The sequence below is a fragment of the Argiope bruennichi genome, chromosome 9, assembly GCF_947563725.1.
Source record: "Argiope bruennichi chromosome 9, qqArgBrue1.1, whole genome shotgun sequence".
NCBI classification, from domain to species: Eukaryota; Metazoa; Arthropoda; class Arachnida; order Araneae; family Araneidae; genus Argiope; species Argiope bruennichi.
In genome coordinates this window covers 7,087,462-7,106,347 of record NC_079159.1, presented here as the reverse complement: position 1 = coordinate 7,106,347, position 18,886 = coordinate 7,087,462, and the positions used below count along the sequence as shown (strand labels likewise).

Genomic DNA, 18,886 nt, shown 5'->3' with positions numbered 1-18,886 from the left:
TAGGATCGCTCAGCGAGATTTCACTGAATTTGTCTTTGATCAACACGCATCCCTTTAAAAACGTCATTATATCGATATATAATATAAAACAGCAACTTTGCGATACAATTAAATGACGCAACAGTGCAAAAGCAGGAATACAAATTTAAGAAAACGCCTCAGAATATAGGGTGACTGCTTTCAGTTACCTTGTTCATAGGTTGGCAACTGAATTTTTCGGTTGAACTAGAATAAATCTATTATGAATGCGAAGGGACGCGACCCCAAACGACGACCCTTCGGACTTGGCATCGGATTGCAGTGAATGAAGTTTCGGAATCAATACGTCTGAGGCTAAGTATGCCATTCACTTTGTACGCATGCCAACAATCGGGCTCCTATCTATTATTATCTGAACTAATTGCTCATATCTATTCCATCTTAGACAAATTCTCACGGAATAACTCATTTGAATAGCCAAAATCATGTCGTTCTACTAAAAAGACGAAAACAATTCATTTTTCTTAAGAAAATTAGAAATAACAACGATGAATTACTATTATACAGTTATCTATCAGAATTGTAAAACATACTTTCGATTTTCATCTATTTTACCGCTGATCTGTATATCTTAAAATACATTACAAATGAATTAATGCAAATGATTAAATTATGTATAACAATAGATCCCCGATAAACCGAACTTGGGTTTTCCGAGATACCTCTGAACTCTTTAAAAAAAAATGTTGTATATTGTATTTGAATAATTGCGATTATTCCAGAGAAAGTATAAAATCACAGAGGTGGGTTTTTTTTGAATGAGTAATTTATATGCTATATATAATTATTATGTAAATATTGATATATCTACTGTAATCCTAAATATGTAAGTTTAATAATAATAATAATAATAATATATAGCCAACAAAGGAAGATTTGAATTCGTTTTTACACTTAAAATATTTATACTATAAATAGATATCAAATAGAAATAAATGTTCAAAAAAAATCCCCCCCCCCCCAAAAAAAATTCATTATCCGAAATGTTTGGATAACCGAGTTTGTGCTGTATTGTATCCAAGATAAAAGAAACCAGACCAGTCTATAGCGGATATGCAGTAGAGGGTTGAGCTATATATTCAAATGCAAAATTTTGGATTCAAAGTAAAATTACATAAATATTTCTGAGAGGATGATTTTGAATAATGAATAGTTAAAATGAAATATAATAATCGATAGAATTTTTCTTCGTTTCATGTTAATAAAAACGATAAAAATTAGATCCCCCCCCAGTAACTAAATATTGAAAAACTAATCCCAATTACCATAAAATGAATTTATAATTAATGATAGCTCTTCAAAAAATATTAAAACCAAATATATATAATACTAACAAATTTTATTTATTTATGAATTACATTGGGCTTTCAATGGATTAAATGTAACAGATCAAATGGTATTTTTAAGATAACCCCATTTTCTTTCAGATGCTAAGGGAGGAAGAAAAAAAAAAAGTTTTTGGAAACCTCCTGCCTCACCCCCACCTCCCACTTCATACACGAGAAAGGAGGGAGAGAGAAAAAAAGGGTTGCTTCGTTACTAAGGCAACAGTCAATGTAAATAAAGAGAAGAACCGAAGGAGCAAAACTGGATTTACATAAACCTACCGAAAAATACTTTTCTTTTAAACATGCATCACGGCCAGTTACCTTCTCCACGAGGAAATCGCAAAAAAGCATCTTCTGTTTGGAAAGTCGAAATTTTTAGTTTGAAATTAAACGTTTTTCAAAGAAATAATAAAAGCAGGTTCTCAATGATTCTCTCGTAAGAGAAAGGTCGATTTATTTAATTTCATGTTCAAAAATTTCAGAAGAATGGTTATTTTCCACTCGACTGCTCTTTCGAGATACTATCAAAACAACATTATATTGATTTCTGAAACAAATGAAAATAATAATTTAGATTTAAATCTGAATATTTACTACACAGCTTGCTCTGAATAGGTTTTTAGCAAACTTTAACTCAATTATAGGCGAAATATTTCCATTTGTCAGCTGATAGGTTTGGATTCGCGTTATTTTAATTATAAAGCCGCCGAGATTATGCCATCATGTTCCCATTCATTTTTCCAAAAGGGAGGAGGAACAAGGGTTATAAATGTTAAAAGAAATAATTATTTCAGCACTAAGTACTTCATAAACATATTTAATAAACTAGAATTATATATACAAATATTTATATCATTAAAAAATATCGTCATCTTTCTCTTGCAAAAAAATTATCATTCTGAAGTTTTAAAAAACCAAAGGTTTCCGTTGCCACCCAGTTACTTTATATCGTTCGCTTTCCGAAATAATCTTACTACGCATCTTCTTGTGAATCGTCGTGTCACAATTGCTGGCGTTTACATAAGATATATCAAATCAAATCGGATATCTTAAGTCACGCTTTCAGTCAATATGACGCATATTTGGGAAAACACCAAACTCGTCTTTCAGAGCCATCGTCCAATGGCTCACTCTGGACATTGTCACTCATTTTCAATTTCCAATCCAGTGAGAGAATATTTAATCCTCTAAAGATTAGTTTTTAATTTATTAATATCATATTTTGAAGCAACATTAAAGTTATTCTGGGGAGATCTTCGCAATTTCGAATCACAATCAAATGACGAGGACAACGTCGGAGCTGGTAACAGTCTCTACAAACTTCGCATCAAGCCATCACGGGGAAATGGGGTTGATATTAATGGATTTAACATGCCGCTTACATTGCGATGGAGATTTCAAACCAGGGACTCTCCGAAACTTTCCACAAGGTCACTGTGGTCCCCTCTAAAAATTATATCTGGTAGATTACTCCTTTGGATATGATATTTCAACCCCTACAAATTAAATATATCCTTGAATAAGCAGGATATTTAATGAGTCCGGGCCTCGAAACCACGATTCTCCAGTTCCGAAATGGAACTTAGCCGCCTTCTACATTTCAAGAGCTGAAAAAAACAACGGATGGGGCACGAAGAAATGATTCGTACACTTACCGCAAACCTCGAAGGCGTGGTGGAGTCCATCGTCCGAATGCCCAGCACCGGCGTGGCCGGGGCGCTCCCTCTGCGGTCCGAGCAAGCTTTCTCATAGGAGGTCTCTGAAAATGATAAACAACCATATTACTCAATTTATAAATGCGAAGCAACATTATTATTATTTAATACATTAATATCCACCCTTGATTAAAATGTACCTGTTTTCATAGATAAAGCAAAATAAATGAAGCTGTGAGTCAGAAGGCAGAATATGAAAGCATAAAACATTAAAATTCTCATTCACCTGAATTTTTAATGCGACTCTCACGTTTTGATGCAAAGAAGAACCAGCAGGAGTGGTCTCTCCAAAATTTTCTCACACTCTCTAATAAAGATGAATTTATGTTTTAGACGTATTTTTCCCATCCGATTAGTACCAAAAATAGACAAAAAATTATAAAATTACACATCAAAATTCAGTGCATTTTTGAGTTATCACGTTTACGTGCTTCTGAAAGTAGAGACCGACAGACATTCAATCCTTTGCTGGATTTGGCTCAAGCATAGGCCTTGACATCATAGATGATACATGTGGGCACCGAATTTTATTTATCTAGTTCTTCTCGTTTTGTAGCCATTGTGTTAATTTATATTCGAACAGACAGCCAAGCAGACTTTTTCAGAATCAATTTTGCTCAAAATTTAATAGATTTATACAAATTTAATGTAAAGTCCATATATCAAATTTCATTCGCATAGATCAAAGTGTTTTTCTATTTATTTTTGTTGGAGACAGACAGACATATGCCAGAAATGTGTTTTTCGAAAAGTAAAAAGAAGATCGTAATATTGATGAAAGAGCATTCACGAGATTACTACAAAATCACGAGATTACTACAAAATCGAGGAGGGAAGGAAGACATGCCATTTCGGAAAACTTCCGCACAGATCTTTATAAAAACGATTTTATATTTTATGATATTAATAGTCAGTTATCACAATAAATTAAATGATTTTCAATCATGTAAAGCCTGTCTATCGTTTTTGTATCCATTTAAAAATATTCAAATAAAAATGAAAGAAGCGTAACAAATAAATAAAAAAATATTCGCAAAATTCGTAAAAAATAAAAAAATATTCACAAATTAAATGATTAACATTATTAGTTAGAAATTATTGAAACCATAGCTTTTGGAATATTCTTTTAAAATACATCAAGCCACATTCTATACCAGAAAGTTATTTGATTTTTTTTAATGGAAAAAGCAGTGTAATAATTTAGATAAAGTATGAAGGCCATTTTTAAAATAAATACTATCAAATATTGTACTCAAAGAATTTCCTTACGAAAAATTAGAAATCTTTTTACAGAACGCAGAAAAAATACAGATGACAATTTTAAATTAATAAATATACTTTTTAATAATTTATATTTTAACATACTAATATAAATAAAAACTGGGGGTTAGTAAATAATTTGTTATTCCAAGAAGCAAAAATTGCCGAAGTGACAAATTTTCACTAGTTGTTTCAAATATTTTATATTATATATCATTTTACTAATTTAATGGGATTTTTATTTATTAATTTATAAAATACATTAATTTATTAATTTCAAAAGCTAATACGTTATGAGGTAACAAAAAATGGTAAAACAATACAAATCAATAATTACATTGAAATACATTTTTTTTCTATCTCATCTTTCAACAAATTAACACTTCAAATTACATATAGCACTTCTTTAAAGCTATAAATATATGTCTGGCATTAATAAACTATTGTTATTGTTTTTAACTGTCACACTTTATTTAGGTTACATGTTTCAATGCTATTAACACGCAAATCTAAAAAAATTAGACCATCTTTGTTCTTGACACCGTGGAAATGCTGTTACCGAATGCGATGGCAGATTTACTATAATTACGTTATTACTCTTGCTTCTATTACTTAGGGCCTTCGAAGAACACGATAGAATCTTCAGACGCAATTACTAGATCTCATTTCGTTTTCGCCCCGGCAAAAAAGAAAGGCAAGAGAGAAAAGATCTGTCGTGGTGTCGTATTACTTTCCGCAGGTCACGATTAATAACTTGATGGGCAGCTCCATTTGTCATAGTTAATGAAAGATGAATTGAGGTCACAGACGGGGCGTCAACGATTTTTCTACTTGTTAGGTCTACTGTCTCAGCGGATAGTTAAAAGAGCCACAGCAAATTGACAGTATTTCATGGTAAACAAACTGACAAATTATGCGCTTATTATAATTATTATTATTATTTCTATTCATATGAAAGTAGAGCGTCGCAATTTCGGGCGAGGTTCATAAACATGCCACTGAGATGAGAAGCGGTTCATTATATGAAACTTAAACGTTGTCTGAAAATTGAATGCTTTAGTTTGAAGAAATGAAAACTTATTTTCGCGCTCATTTGCGCAGTAAAAAGTGAGAGAAACAAAGGAAATCAATGATGTACAAAACTTGCTATTAAGATATTAGAAAAGAAGAAGATAGTAATTTGAAGTAAAAGAATAGATGCATAATTTTAAATTATTATCATTTTAGGAAGCCAATAATTAATTCGACATAAATATCTAATTTAAACATCATAACACTTTTTTATATTAAAAGTTATCTTATATAGTTGCATAGCATTCAAATGTTTAACTGCTTTTGTTACAGCTGTGTTTTAGGTTTTAAACAATTATTTCAAACTAACAGCAAAGATATCTAATTAACTTGCTTAATAATTTTTGTTCACTTAAAACATTTCTTGAATGCTAAAAGTTTCACTATTATTTTTTTCTTTAATTTGAATATAATTAAAGTGGAAAAAATGAGGATATATAATTCCAAAGAAAATAGTTTTAAAGCTACAGTTAAAATAACATTTTAAGAAAATTTTTGAGTTAGGAAATTTTTATTCAGTAATAATGGTTCAATAATAATAATAGTTCGAATACAATAAAATAGTGAAAAAAATTACTCGAACAAGAATTTAAAAAAATAAATGAAATGAAATAAAAGTAAATTTAAGAAAAAGAATTCGTTTAGTTTGTTTTAAACATTTACAGAATATTTGATCAATTCCTATTCGTGGCATAGAATACAGTTTCTACACTAATACATAGAATTCCTCAAACTAACTCATTATAAGAAATAATGTTCACTAAAAGGAATCGGCGGATTGCGGCAAAGAACATCTGCCAACAACGCTGAATAGTGACAGCATATGTAAGGCGCGGAACGCGTTTTTCACGCGTGGCAGCTGCTTTTCTGTTTGTGCCACTAAGGAAAGCTTTAAAAAAAAATGCCATACACCCATTCATTATTCGCCTTAACATTTGACAGCCACTTTTCTGCACATTTTCACTCACAACGGACATGCTGAAGAAAAAGAAGCCTTTCGGAACACGAAATTCAAGCCCTGTCTGAGGCCTGCGATTCATTTATTTTGAGTTGGAAGCAGTTAAAATGAAAAGATGATCTGAAAATGTTATCGCAGAACTCTGGTCGTGGCTCAGAAACAGAATCACACCTCCACGATAGAGCAGCTGTGAAATAAATTGCTGTTTATGACAGAACTTGGAAGGCAAAAGTTGTGGGTGGAATGCATTATCTCCAGGGTAATTTTTGATATTAAATTCTGGAAATATAAATCTCGCCATTTGTTAAAAGCTTTCTTAAGCAATATAGAAATAAACCGATAAAATTAACCATTTCGAGATCATAAAAAATATTTCTTTCTAATCTATTTAAATATTTTCATTTTTGATTGAAATCAAATTTATTCCATTTTTAATAACTATTTACATATTGTTCTCCGATTTGCTCGTCGTCATAACATAGCATTCTCAACAAAAACAATATCATATGTGAACCAACTATAGTACACTCCCGAGTATCCGGTTTGCGACTATTCGGCTTCCATACAATTCGGCCTAGTTTTCTTTTTCGTAATTAATTTCGTCTACTAAGTCATCTATTTAAGACTTTTTCAAAACCTAAAAAACTAAGTTTTGACTCTTGTATAAGGGTTCTCTTTTCCTATCTGTGTAATCATTTATCAGTGAAAAATAAAATCTGTTTGAGCTAATTTTCTTAAGAACTAGGCCTACGATTCGCGTTAATGTTTTGTTTATGTTTCCTGCATTTAAGTTGGGTATTACAGAATTCATGTTAAAATGCAAACAGTTTATATCCCTTAACTTACTTTCTCACTAATAAATTCTTGAAACGTGCTGTGCAGTATATAAACGTGCTACCAGTACAGAGCCTACTATTTTAACTCGACGCGTTACCGGCAACTGCATCTAGGCTTCATCTGGACGCGGCTGCGTTCACATTGAGATAAATGGACGTCCTAGTACTCAATATGAAGTGAGAAAATACGCATTATAACAGTGAGTTTTGGCATAAAAACTTTGTCTTCTGGTATCGGTGGGTAAAGAAATGAGTTCATAGAACTCCGGCCTATCCGGCTTCATTGTTAAGCGGCCAGTCCTTCCGGCACATTGGGCCGGATACCTGGGTGTGTACTGTATATATGATATTGTATGAACAGAGATGCGCTGAAGAGTAATTAAATTTATCTTATTGGAAAACAAACTATATGAAATTTATTTTAAAAGCCCATTTAAAACTCAAATTAAGTGTTATCTTTTCCATATACAAGAGCTGCTCAAATCTTGTGATTTAATCTGCTTCCTTTGGAACTGGAGCATTGTCAACCCAGGTCATTAATGAAAAATTTCCAACTGACAATAATTTATTTAATTCTAACTTCATCCACACCTCACACCAAGTTCACTACTGTCCAAGGATAAGACTGCCTCAGATTAGTTATCTGTCTTCATACGATAAATCGCATTCGCAACCCGACAAACGCTCTTCGGATTGCGTTGCCAATCCAAACAGTGCAATACCAGAAGCTTTGAAATTAAAGGAAGCTCTTTTGAGAGGATTATATTTTATTTGAAACTGCGTTGAACGGAATTTGAAAGGAAGTATGAGAAGTAGTGGAAAGAGGGACATCTCTGTTTTTTTTTTTTTTTTTTTTTTTTTGAAGCAACCTGTGTTAATAAAGCCAGTCACAGATTTTCATAAAATTAAAAAATGGGAAACCTGTAAATGAAAACCTATTTACAATAAATATTATTGCAAATACAAATACGCCACATTTTTATCCAGCAAAATTAATTTTTTATAATAATAGTAGATATATTCAACATTCCCTTTTCCAGGATTTGACAAATAATACTATTTTAAAACAACTAATTATACATTTTGGTTTCTTGTATTCGGAGTTTTGGTTAAAGATATTTGCCCCGCCTTTTAAAAAAAATTTCTGAAACTGTTATAAATAAAATTTATAAATCCCTAGATTATATATAATCAAATTTATAATTTAATCTGAAAGCAATTTTCTTCAAAATTTTAAATTTTAATAAAATACAGACACAAATCATTTTCTTTATTTTCCAAATAGTCTAAACTTAAGAACATTGTTTTTCAGTTAATTGGCTATATTCAATAAAATAATATATCTGGAGGAGTGAAGTGTTTGCAATTATAAAAGAAGGGGGAAAATTTAGTTCAGTTTAGTTTTAGTTACGTTAACGTCCAGTTTTAAAGCAACACTAGGGCGATTTTGAGACGGACCTAGTAAATTTAAACCGTTGTCAGATCACGAGGACGACATCTGAGCTGGCATAACCCCTCTCCACACTACACCACATCAGGGGAGGACGTTTAGACCCGCCTACACGAAGGTTCTTCGGTGGAATCGGGTCTCGAAACTCGAAAGCCTTCAGTTCCGAAGCCGAGGCCTTGCCACCAGGCCACTGCAGCCCAAGGAAAAATTTAGACAGTGATCTGTAGGTACATCGCGGATATTTCTATCTCTTGTAAAAATAGAAAAGAAAGCAAATCAATACACAAATGTTAAATTTAAACATTGTATTTTAAATACTATTATTTCCTTCAGTATCAAATATGAGCAAATATATATATACTTACTCAAATCACTTTCTACAGTATTTCATCATTAAAATGAATCATCACAAATGAAGTAATAAATGTCAAGATGAGAACGACCCATCACGTTAAGATATCCAGATTAATTCTTGTTCACCTTTTGTCCCTCCCAAAAATGAAGGCGGGAAAAATAACTCGCAAAAACTCTTACATCAAGACAGTTAATTAAACAAAATGCTCATTTTGCTTCAGTTGATATCGAAGGGAAGAAAAAAAAAAAGTAAATATGAAAGAAGTTTCGTAAAAATCAAAATGGCACAATGAAAAGAAAAAAAAATGAATATGGGGGTGGAAATAACCTCCCCTCCTTCGCACCCAGTAAGATAAATATTCCAAATGAGCATTGCTTCATGATATTTATTACTTTCTTAGCTGTAAGAAAGAAGTTATCATTGTTAAAGCTTCCTAGGCGGATAATAAATAAATGGGAAAAAGAGAGCAAGATTAAAAGAAAAAAGAAGAAAAAAAGATAATCTTTACCAACTCTTAGTTAATGAAGTCGAAAACATCTTTTACCATTTTACAGAAGAATTAGCGTCAAAGTTAATTGATTTTGAGAAAACTTCCTTTGTTTTTAACTATTCTGAATATCTTACAAGGAATAATTATTCATATAAGAACAAAGAATTTAGGAGGAACAAAGATGGGGGGGGAAATAATTGATGTTCAGTTCGTTTCCTATAAAATGATATTTTTGTTCATTTTATACACTATAAATGACAGTTTCTGCTTATAAAATAAGATTCGTTAAAATTAATTGCACCTTGTTTTTTTCTCTCATCTGCAAGTTATTGTTGTTGGTGAGGGCTTTATGGTGCAAGTCCAATCCGAAAGACTTTTAAAAAAAGATGCATTATAAACGAAATACATATATTCAATGCAGTAAATAAATGTAAGATTTTAAATAAAATACGGATTTTGAATTCATCATTGGTTCAGTAATGTAATGCGTTTCAGTACGATTTAAAATAAAAGAACACTAATTGCAACTGATTATAGATTAGGAATTTTGATTTCAGGAACTCAACATAATTTCTCATCACAGGTAATAAATTCAGTGTTTTCCTTCTTTCGAATTCGAACAATATGGGGCTGTTAAGGGGTTCACTAAAAAGTTCGAATTAGTGTAACAGTTATTTATTTATAGGTTACGTTACACATAGAAAATTTACATTCAAAATTTTAGAATAATTTTAAGATATATACATAAGAAATGGATCAAAACGCACAGCACATGCCATCGCTAGTTCTGAACCGAGTCATTAAGCTACAAGGCATCAGAGGGCGTTGTCTCTGACGTCATCATAATCAGTTATGGTTTGTGTTATACGAGCGGCTACAATAATACAAATGATTGAATAATCAACTACAAAGACATTCTTTCCTAATTTACGAAATCTTCAGCGAAGACAATATTTTTTGGATATATACCCACGAGATTCAAAATTATATTATGGACAGGAAAACAAATCAAATAAGAAAATTTTTCACTAATAAAAATTTTCTGTCATAATTTAGGAAAACGATTCTCTTAAATCTTCCAATATTTTTCACTATACTCGGTTTTAAATAATGATCTTATTTTATAACAAACAAATGCATAGTTGTAGGTAAAAATTGTTATAACATCGAAATCTTCACTGAAAATATAAAACGTAAGATATAGCAGATTTTTTTTAATTCGTAAAATATCTCTATTAGTGTGTGCTTTTGTAATTTCGCAAGAAAAATGTTGTTAACTTTATATGTTATTTTAGACTAAAAAATTGTTCTTTTCTAAAAGAAATGCTAAAATGTGATGTTAAATATATGTTTTGAAGAAGTTTCCTAAATGTTCATCACTCACTGAAGATGAAAAATCTATTCATCATCTAGAAAATGTATTCATCTTTCACTAAAGCCACAATTTTCCAAATCATCGAATCACATGACTATTAATCTCGCAAACTTATTATGCGATATGAAAATCATGTGATCTCGATGATTCACATGGCCTTCAAATTGCCCTAACATTATTCCAATGTAAAAGAAGTGTAATAAATATATACTACGCCTCATTCCTGTAGAAGCATTAGTCTAGTTTAGTTATATTAACGTCCCGTTTTTAAAGCAACACCAGGGCTATTTGGGGACGGACTTCGTAATTTTGAACCGAAGTCAGATGACGAATACGACACCTGACTTGGCACCCGTTCTCGAAACTTCCGCACCATATCAGTGGGAGGACGTTCAGGCTCAATGGATTTAACATGGAAAGATCCGCTTACACGACGGTACTTCAGCGGAACGGATCTCGAACTTGAAACCCGCCGGTCCCGAAGCCGATACCTCACCACCAGGCCACCGCGACTCTCAAAACATTAAACAAAATATCTTTATTAAGTAGATTTGTAAAATGCTCCACTTAAAAGAAAACAAACATAGTTTTTCTTTTTCAAATATTATAACCACTATCCGACGATCCCCTCCAAAAAATTTAAAATCAGAAATGTAATCATCCTTTCTCCATCAGAAAGCTATCCTGACCATTCAAAGTATATAAATCCGCTTCACTTCATACTATTTCATCACCAACTTCCCCTTCTGTCCTTGGAGTCGAACAATACAGCAGGAAATGCTCACAAAAATAAAATGAAAAAAAGTGAAACATCATCACTGAAAATTATTTTTCGAAAATAAATTACCTCTATCCTTCCAGAGAAAACAAAAGGTCTAAAATGTTATCTCTACAACAACACGCAACGTTCGACTGCAGGCATCTTGATGCCCCATCGATAGCAATCGACAGGGGAAAATTTCAACTCAAGGTCTTTTCTAAGACGATGACGAGAGGAAATTAACTGTCTCCAGCAGCAGCAGCAGGGATGATCGGAGGTTTCCTGCTCCTCGAATGAATTAAGCATTTCCTCCGCGAGATTCGTTGATGTACCGTGAAGGAGAGTGGTTACATTGTCCTCCATCAACCGCAGATGCAGCTCAGCGTCAAAAGATTTGACGGTTGCAGAGCCTAATTACTGGAATTCCATCAGGGATATTTTAGGGCTATGACTACTACTAACAATTTAATTCCTCCAGTAGGAGACTGTGAACTAAAAAAATTTACAAATCAATGCTAATGGTCTCTACAAAACTTTCTCGCATAAAAGAGTTTTTTCCCAACCAATTGAAACCAAAATTTAACACAGTGTTACAATATAAAATCGCATACTGTAGCAGTTCCCTTATTCTATCTTCTCTTTTGGATAACAGATGGCAATACCTAATTAGGTATGCTTCCCATGGTGTACTGCGATTATTATTAAAAATGAGATGAGATGCTGTTCTGTTAAGGGTGTGCGCGCGTTAATATCTTGTCTGTGTGAAATGTGATCATTATAGAAATGTTCCCGAAAACATACGTCCTCTTGTTTCCACAGCACGGATCATAATGATCTTCATTCCAACACAATATCAAATTTGATGAAACTTAAGTGATTACGTCTTATAAGTTATCGCGTTTACATGCTTCTGAAAGTACAATACACTCCCGAGTACCCAGTTCGCGACTATCCGGGCTAGTTTTTCAAAACTAAAAACTGTAAATTTTGTATCTTAGAATTACCTTTTCATATCTGTGTATCATTTATCATTGAAAAATAAAATCAGTTTAAGAATTATGGCTTTTTTGTTATCCGGCCTACCCTTCCGCCACATTAGGCCGGATACTCGGGAGTGTTTTGGTTTTTGCTCAAAATTTTATCGGTTTCTGTAATATCGATATTAAATCTGCCGAATTTCATCCAGCTTTTTTCGTTTTGTAGTTATCGTATTATTTTATATTCGAAGCGCCGAACAGACAGACTTTTTCTGAATAGATTTTGCTCAATATTTGCAAGGAGCGAAGATTAGAAATCTATACAATGGACATAAAGACCATATAAAAAATTTAATTCGACTAGCTTAAATCATTTTTGAGTTATCTTTGTGACAAGAAGACACAATTCCAAAAATTTGTTTTCTGAACTCAGGGATGTTTACGACGCGCAGATGCGTCAAAATGTTTAACAAATCTCCAGAAATATTTTGACAATCACAATACTTTATCTATACGTTATGTACGAAAAGTAAAAATAAATGAAAGCAAAATAATGAATAGGGGTTTAGATGTGATTTAATGTCTATGAGGCAGAGTGTATCAAATATAATTGAGTCGGTATGACGAGTTTAAAAAATTTTTCATTGATACATAAGGAATATCTATTATTATATATATATAAACTTCCTGATTAATCAGTCTTACATTTATTATTCGACTTCCAATAACATTCCTACGCGGTTGGCTGCGCACTCAATGAACTAAAGGAATGAAATAAAATATCTCATTCAATGCTAACAGCCGCTATTCAATTTCTTCAGCAAAACATTTACTTTTGCATTCGTTTCAAGAACAGGTGTGTGATTACGCACAAGTATTCAATCATAAATAGCAAAGCATTTGTTTCATTGTCAAAAAGTCAAGTACAATTTATTCAGATAAAACATTATCTCTGCAGTCATACGCGTACATAAAAAGATACGGCTTGGTTTATCAGATTTTCTTACCATTGTTTACTTCGAAATCAGGTGTTAAATGATTCAGAGAATACTGACTTAGCAAATGAAAACAACTACTTCTCAATTTGGTTTGTAAGATCAAGATATCGCTTCAATATTTTTCAAAATATCTCATAAATACATATAAATTTTGTTCATGCAATCGAGCAAAAGGCGCAACAATCGATATTTCATGGTTTGTATCATTACAGACATGATGTAAAACTCAATGGAATACGACATAATAATTTAAACTTTTAATCTATTAAGTTGATTCAGATATTAATAAAAATGAATGAATTTAATGTCATTCCATAAATCCCCAAAGTCTACTGTTGTGATTTGGAAAAATAAATACAGCTTAATGATTCGTTACTCAACAAATATAAACTGATAAAAAAAATTAAAGCTAATTCTTTTATTTTGCTTAACGCTTCAAGGTAATGAGATTTTGCAACTTGCAGTAGCCCAGCTTAGTGAACGATAATAAGAGAAAGGTCAAAGACACAACATTTAAATCTGAACAAAGTAAAACCCTCCTGCGCTTTTTTTTTCCACCCCGTCCCTTTATTTAAAAGTCGAACGCTAATGGAATCGGAAAACAAAACGAATATCCTCAGAATACAAACCAGGAAACCGAATGAAGTTCGTGGTTTCCCAAAGAGTAGCAGGAATGCTCTCTAATTCAAATTAGACTCGAGGAAAACAATGCCACCTTGCACTTTAATTAACTTCAAAAACAAAGAGTGCGAAGGAAAGGAGAAAAAAAAATAATAAAATCATGTTAGCGAGCAAATGAGATTGCATAACTTCAAAGCCAAAAATGACACTTAATCCGGGAGAAGTTCTAATCAATTTACGTGCCTCGAGAATTTTCTCGCTTTCAGACATAAAAGAAAGCTTTTACATACATAGAAGCTTTTCTAGATACACAAAACTTTTTTTTGCCCCTTTTCGTTAAAATAAAAAAAAATATTGAAAGCAATCTTCTTTTTTTTATATGTTTATGCATTAAAAGAGAAAGGAAAGATGTCTTGAGTGTCTTTTGTCTTACTTACTACCAGGACTTGACACTCCGTATTGAATGCCCCGAGACAAGAATAAAAACTTAACGAGGGGGAAAATAATAACACGGGAAGATTTTTTGGAATTAGTCCAAAAAAAGAAGAATTAATGCAATGCCAGGGGAACGATTTGATGTATGCTTATAATAGGAATCGATTGAAAAACAAGGGAGGAGTTTTTTCGAAGACAAACAATAAATCAGGTCGTCAGATAGAAATATAGGATGAAATAAATGTATTGAATTTCTAATAATAAATGATGCCCAAAACAGTCATGTTCTTTTCAAGACATTAATATGATTTTTTTTTTTTTTTTTTTTAGGTACAGAAGAAATAAAAGCTTCAGAAAGCATAAAATTATTAATACATTTTAGCTTTCAATACAAAAATATTTCTAATCAATAACTAAATGGATGAAGATTTAGATTGGACATAATATTATTTCAAATATTGGGTACCAAATAATGATTGATAATTCGTATTTGAATTCAAAGATTGGAATAAACCAGGAATTATAAATTAGTTTTTGGCAACAAATTGTTAAAAATAAATAAATCAAAGATAATAGACAAAGTTTGTGAAAAAATAAATAGAAATGAAATATGCCAAGTATAAGATTGATGTAAAGAGAATACTCACAAGCTTCCACAGAATAGATACATCTTGATCAATCCATTAATAAGGTCCTCATTTTACAATATTTCATACTGAACGAATATCAATTCAAATTATATTTAATCAAATCTCATATCAATTATTATCTATTACAGAGAACAACTTTAATTCTATTTAGATATAAAATAATTTTTTACTATGCTTTCAAAATTCTTCACATATTTTAGCTAGTATTTTGAAATCAATGCAATCGATTATGCATAAGGTATACCAGCAGCATTTGCGGATAAATCTGAAATTAGAATAGCCTGATCATACGATTTTTTTCCGTAATAGAAGTGATCCAATAAATATGAGAATTTTGGAACGACTACAGAAGAAAACAGTGCTTTACTATAAAGAAAGAACATACAAAAACCATCCGAAATATGTAGATTAAGTAGGGTTCATTTTAGTGCATTTTCACCAGAAAAAATACATCAGGATAAAAGAACTAGTTTCTACAGCTCAAAATTCCAGAAAAGTGGTTCTTCACATTTTCTCTTTTATTTAAGAGCTCGGGAAACGACAGTAGTGTAGCTACCTACATATGCACTGCATTTATTAATTAATCTCATAACATCTTTTTATCCAGAGGCTTTCTTGACAATTTTCAGAGCTTCGGTTAGAGCACTTTTAAGCCTTTCATTTGAGTTAGGAATTTGAACGCCAATGATCCAAACAAAAATATCAATATAATAAGTTAACTGAAGAGCAAAAACAAACTTCACCGAATTCGCTGATCAACGCTTTATAAATCAGTACCTTTTCAAAATAAGATTTCCAAGCCAGTTTTCGCCCATCATAATCATATGCATGCTTGAATTTTAACGATTACAATATAAATACAAATACAAATAATAATAATAATATATCGAAATAGATTATTTTGTCATATTAACATTATAATTAAATCATTTATATATCATTCATTATCATTATTATATCATTCATATACATATATATTTTATTCATATATCGAAAGAATATTTTTTAATTGATGTACATGTTTACATATACAAAATCGATGGCTGTCTAATTGTATTCCTTAACCCTTTCAAATATAATGACAAGTCTGATTCATGCATCGAATTAATGAATTTTTAATTTTAAATCTGCATTAAATGAAAGTATTCAGTATTTTAAACGAGTATTACTAAAAAAACGCTTCAATCTCTCAAATACCTTATATTACAATAGGAATTAAAATAATAATAAATGTCCTAAATAGGATGTGTCATCTAATTAGCAAGTTGTAGAGAGAGGGGACTCTTTATAACTTCATGATGAGGTAGATGAAAATAATAGACAAGTTTCAGGAACAGTTATTCAATTATCTTCCAAGTTCCACATTTCACAAGACAAAACAAACACGAACATACAGGACACTCACTTAAAATACAGTCTAATAATGACATCCCCCCCCAAAAAAAAGACCATGAGGAATATCTTTGATGTTAATATGGTAACGCCATCTGTTGTATTAAAAGAGAAGGTAAGACTAATGTAACCGCTGCAAAAGTAGTAAATTCGTAGTCAAGGGATTAATCATATTTTTATTTTAAACATAATAGATTTGTTAAGTTCAAAATTAATATAATATTACTAGAGTACATTTTTAGTCGCTCTTGAATCTGTCTGCAATTTAATTAAGACAACAGATAAAACGGCTCTTCTCGACTTTTTATTGCAATATGTACACAGTCGAATGCCCTAAAATCAGTTGCCCTTGAAATGTTTGCACTCATCATTAGATTCGCGAAGTTAAAAAAAAATAATAAATAACAGCACAATGCAAAAGAATCTAGGTCTGTTTTTACAAGCAAACACATTCGTAATTGGTAACATTCTAACTACAAATAAAAATTTCCTCAATGAAAGGCGTGAAATTAAAAAAAGAAATAAAACGCATTATACAGAAAAAAGAAAGGCTAAAAATAGCTTTCATACAATCCGACCGTTGACGAAGGAGGTATTATTTTGTTATTCGAGAAATCCAGCAGCATAGTGAGACTGACAAGCAACAAGTGGATCAAACCTTTTTTTTTTTTTCCGCGCTAATAAGCACGAGCTGGAAAATAATGGAATAAAGACTGTATGCAAGTGGTATACCCATCATCATCTTGTAATGGTCTTTGTCGGAAACGCCATGTACATAAGTTAAATCCCTAATCGTAACAGTTTTACTGTAGAATCTCGTTACACAGCAATCACTATCTGTCGTTTGTACCATTAATAGAGCAGAAAAAAATGAGACAACGTAATTACTGATGTAACGTTATAGTAAAATGAAGAATACTGAAAATGAAGAAGAGTTATAGTAAAAAAAAAAAAAAAAATTGAAATCCTATAGACCAGGATTTTCGTAATCCATTTCTATATAGAGATTAAAACTGACCTCTAAAAGTTTTCCCGCGATACACATTTCATCTTTTGCACACGAGAGGTGACTACTCATGGACGCCATTCAAGATGGTGCATCATTTTGACATTTTATTTATTTTTCAATTTTGATTGTTAAAAATACCTACATAATGGTAAAAAGATGTAAATTAATTTTTTTGGGAAATTCAACTTGAAACAATTATATATATATTTATCTTTCGGAACAATAAACAAGCCCTTGAATGAGGTGAACAAAATTTTGCATCGAATAACGTTTCCAAGTGCAAAGTGCCAAAATAGAAGGTACCCATAAAGTAGAATAAAAATGAAGCTTCTTGATACATTAACAAGTTAGTAAAGAGATAATTAATTAGATTAAAGATTAAATAGAAGAAAAAAACTTCGTTTTCCACTTTATTTATTAGATAAAAAGTAACAAAGAAGAAAAAAAAACTAACATTGCGTAAATATAACAAGTACTCTATTCTTTTATTAATTAACCTGCTTATTTTTTTTAGTTTCCTTAGATTTATCAGTCAGAAAAAGTAAAAAATCAAAGCAAAAAATGGCAATTTATCTCCCTGGTGCTAATTGCAATAACTGCGATGGTAAACAATCGCGATTTCGCTAGGAAAACTCACGTCTGTGGGACAATTTCCTTAAAACACAAAAAACATCACCGAAGCAACCAGACACTAACCGGATAAATAAGCTTCGAAAAATAAAAGCTAAAAGCAAAATGAATGAATGAATCGCTTTCAAAATTAACAGCCTGAGCGTAATTCTTCTCTCCAGAAAACTGCCGAGAACGTTTCAGAAAATCCCCCTTTTTTGTCCCTTTTTAAAATTCAAGGAAATGAATGGAATTGATAGAAATTAATTGAGTTTCTTTACGTATAGTTCATCTTTTAGTTAATTAACTAGATAGCAATTATTACAGAACACTAATGAACCGTTTACTTCAAGTGATTCCGTTCATAAAACTTGTCTTTACTTCTTTCTCCCCGGTATTTACGAACAAAAGTCATTAAATGTGTTCGACGGTTCTGTTGGGCGTGAATGAAAAGTTTTCTACCTTTCTAATTAAATTAATAAATATCCCTGCACTCTTAATGCTAAAGAAATTTTATTAATAATTAAAGGAACTGAAATTAATTACATTTATGAATTG

The 18,886-nt window shown here is 31.5% G+C and overlaps 1 protein-coding gene across 12 annotated transcripts in view; it reads right to left on the bottom strand.

Annotated features, from left to right (window-relative positions):
- Positions 1-18,886, bottom strand: part of LOC129983872 (ras GTPase-activating protein nGAP-like) — a 425,698-nt gene that overhangs the window by 33,904 nt on the left and 372,908 nt on the right. For all 12 annotated transcript variants that reach the window (XM_056093540.1, XM_056093542.1, XM_056093541.1 and 9 more), the window contains one exon: positions 3,023-3,126. In XM_056093540.1, the coding sequence (XP_055949515.1) occupies positions 3,023-3,126 (104 nt within the window). The remainder of the gene's footprint in view (positions 1-3,022; positions 3,127-18,886) is intronic.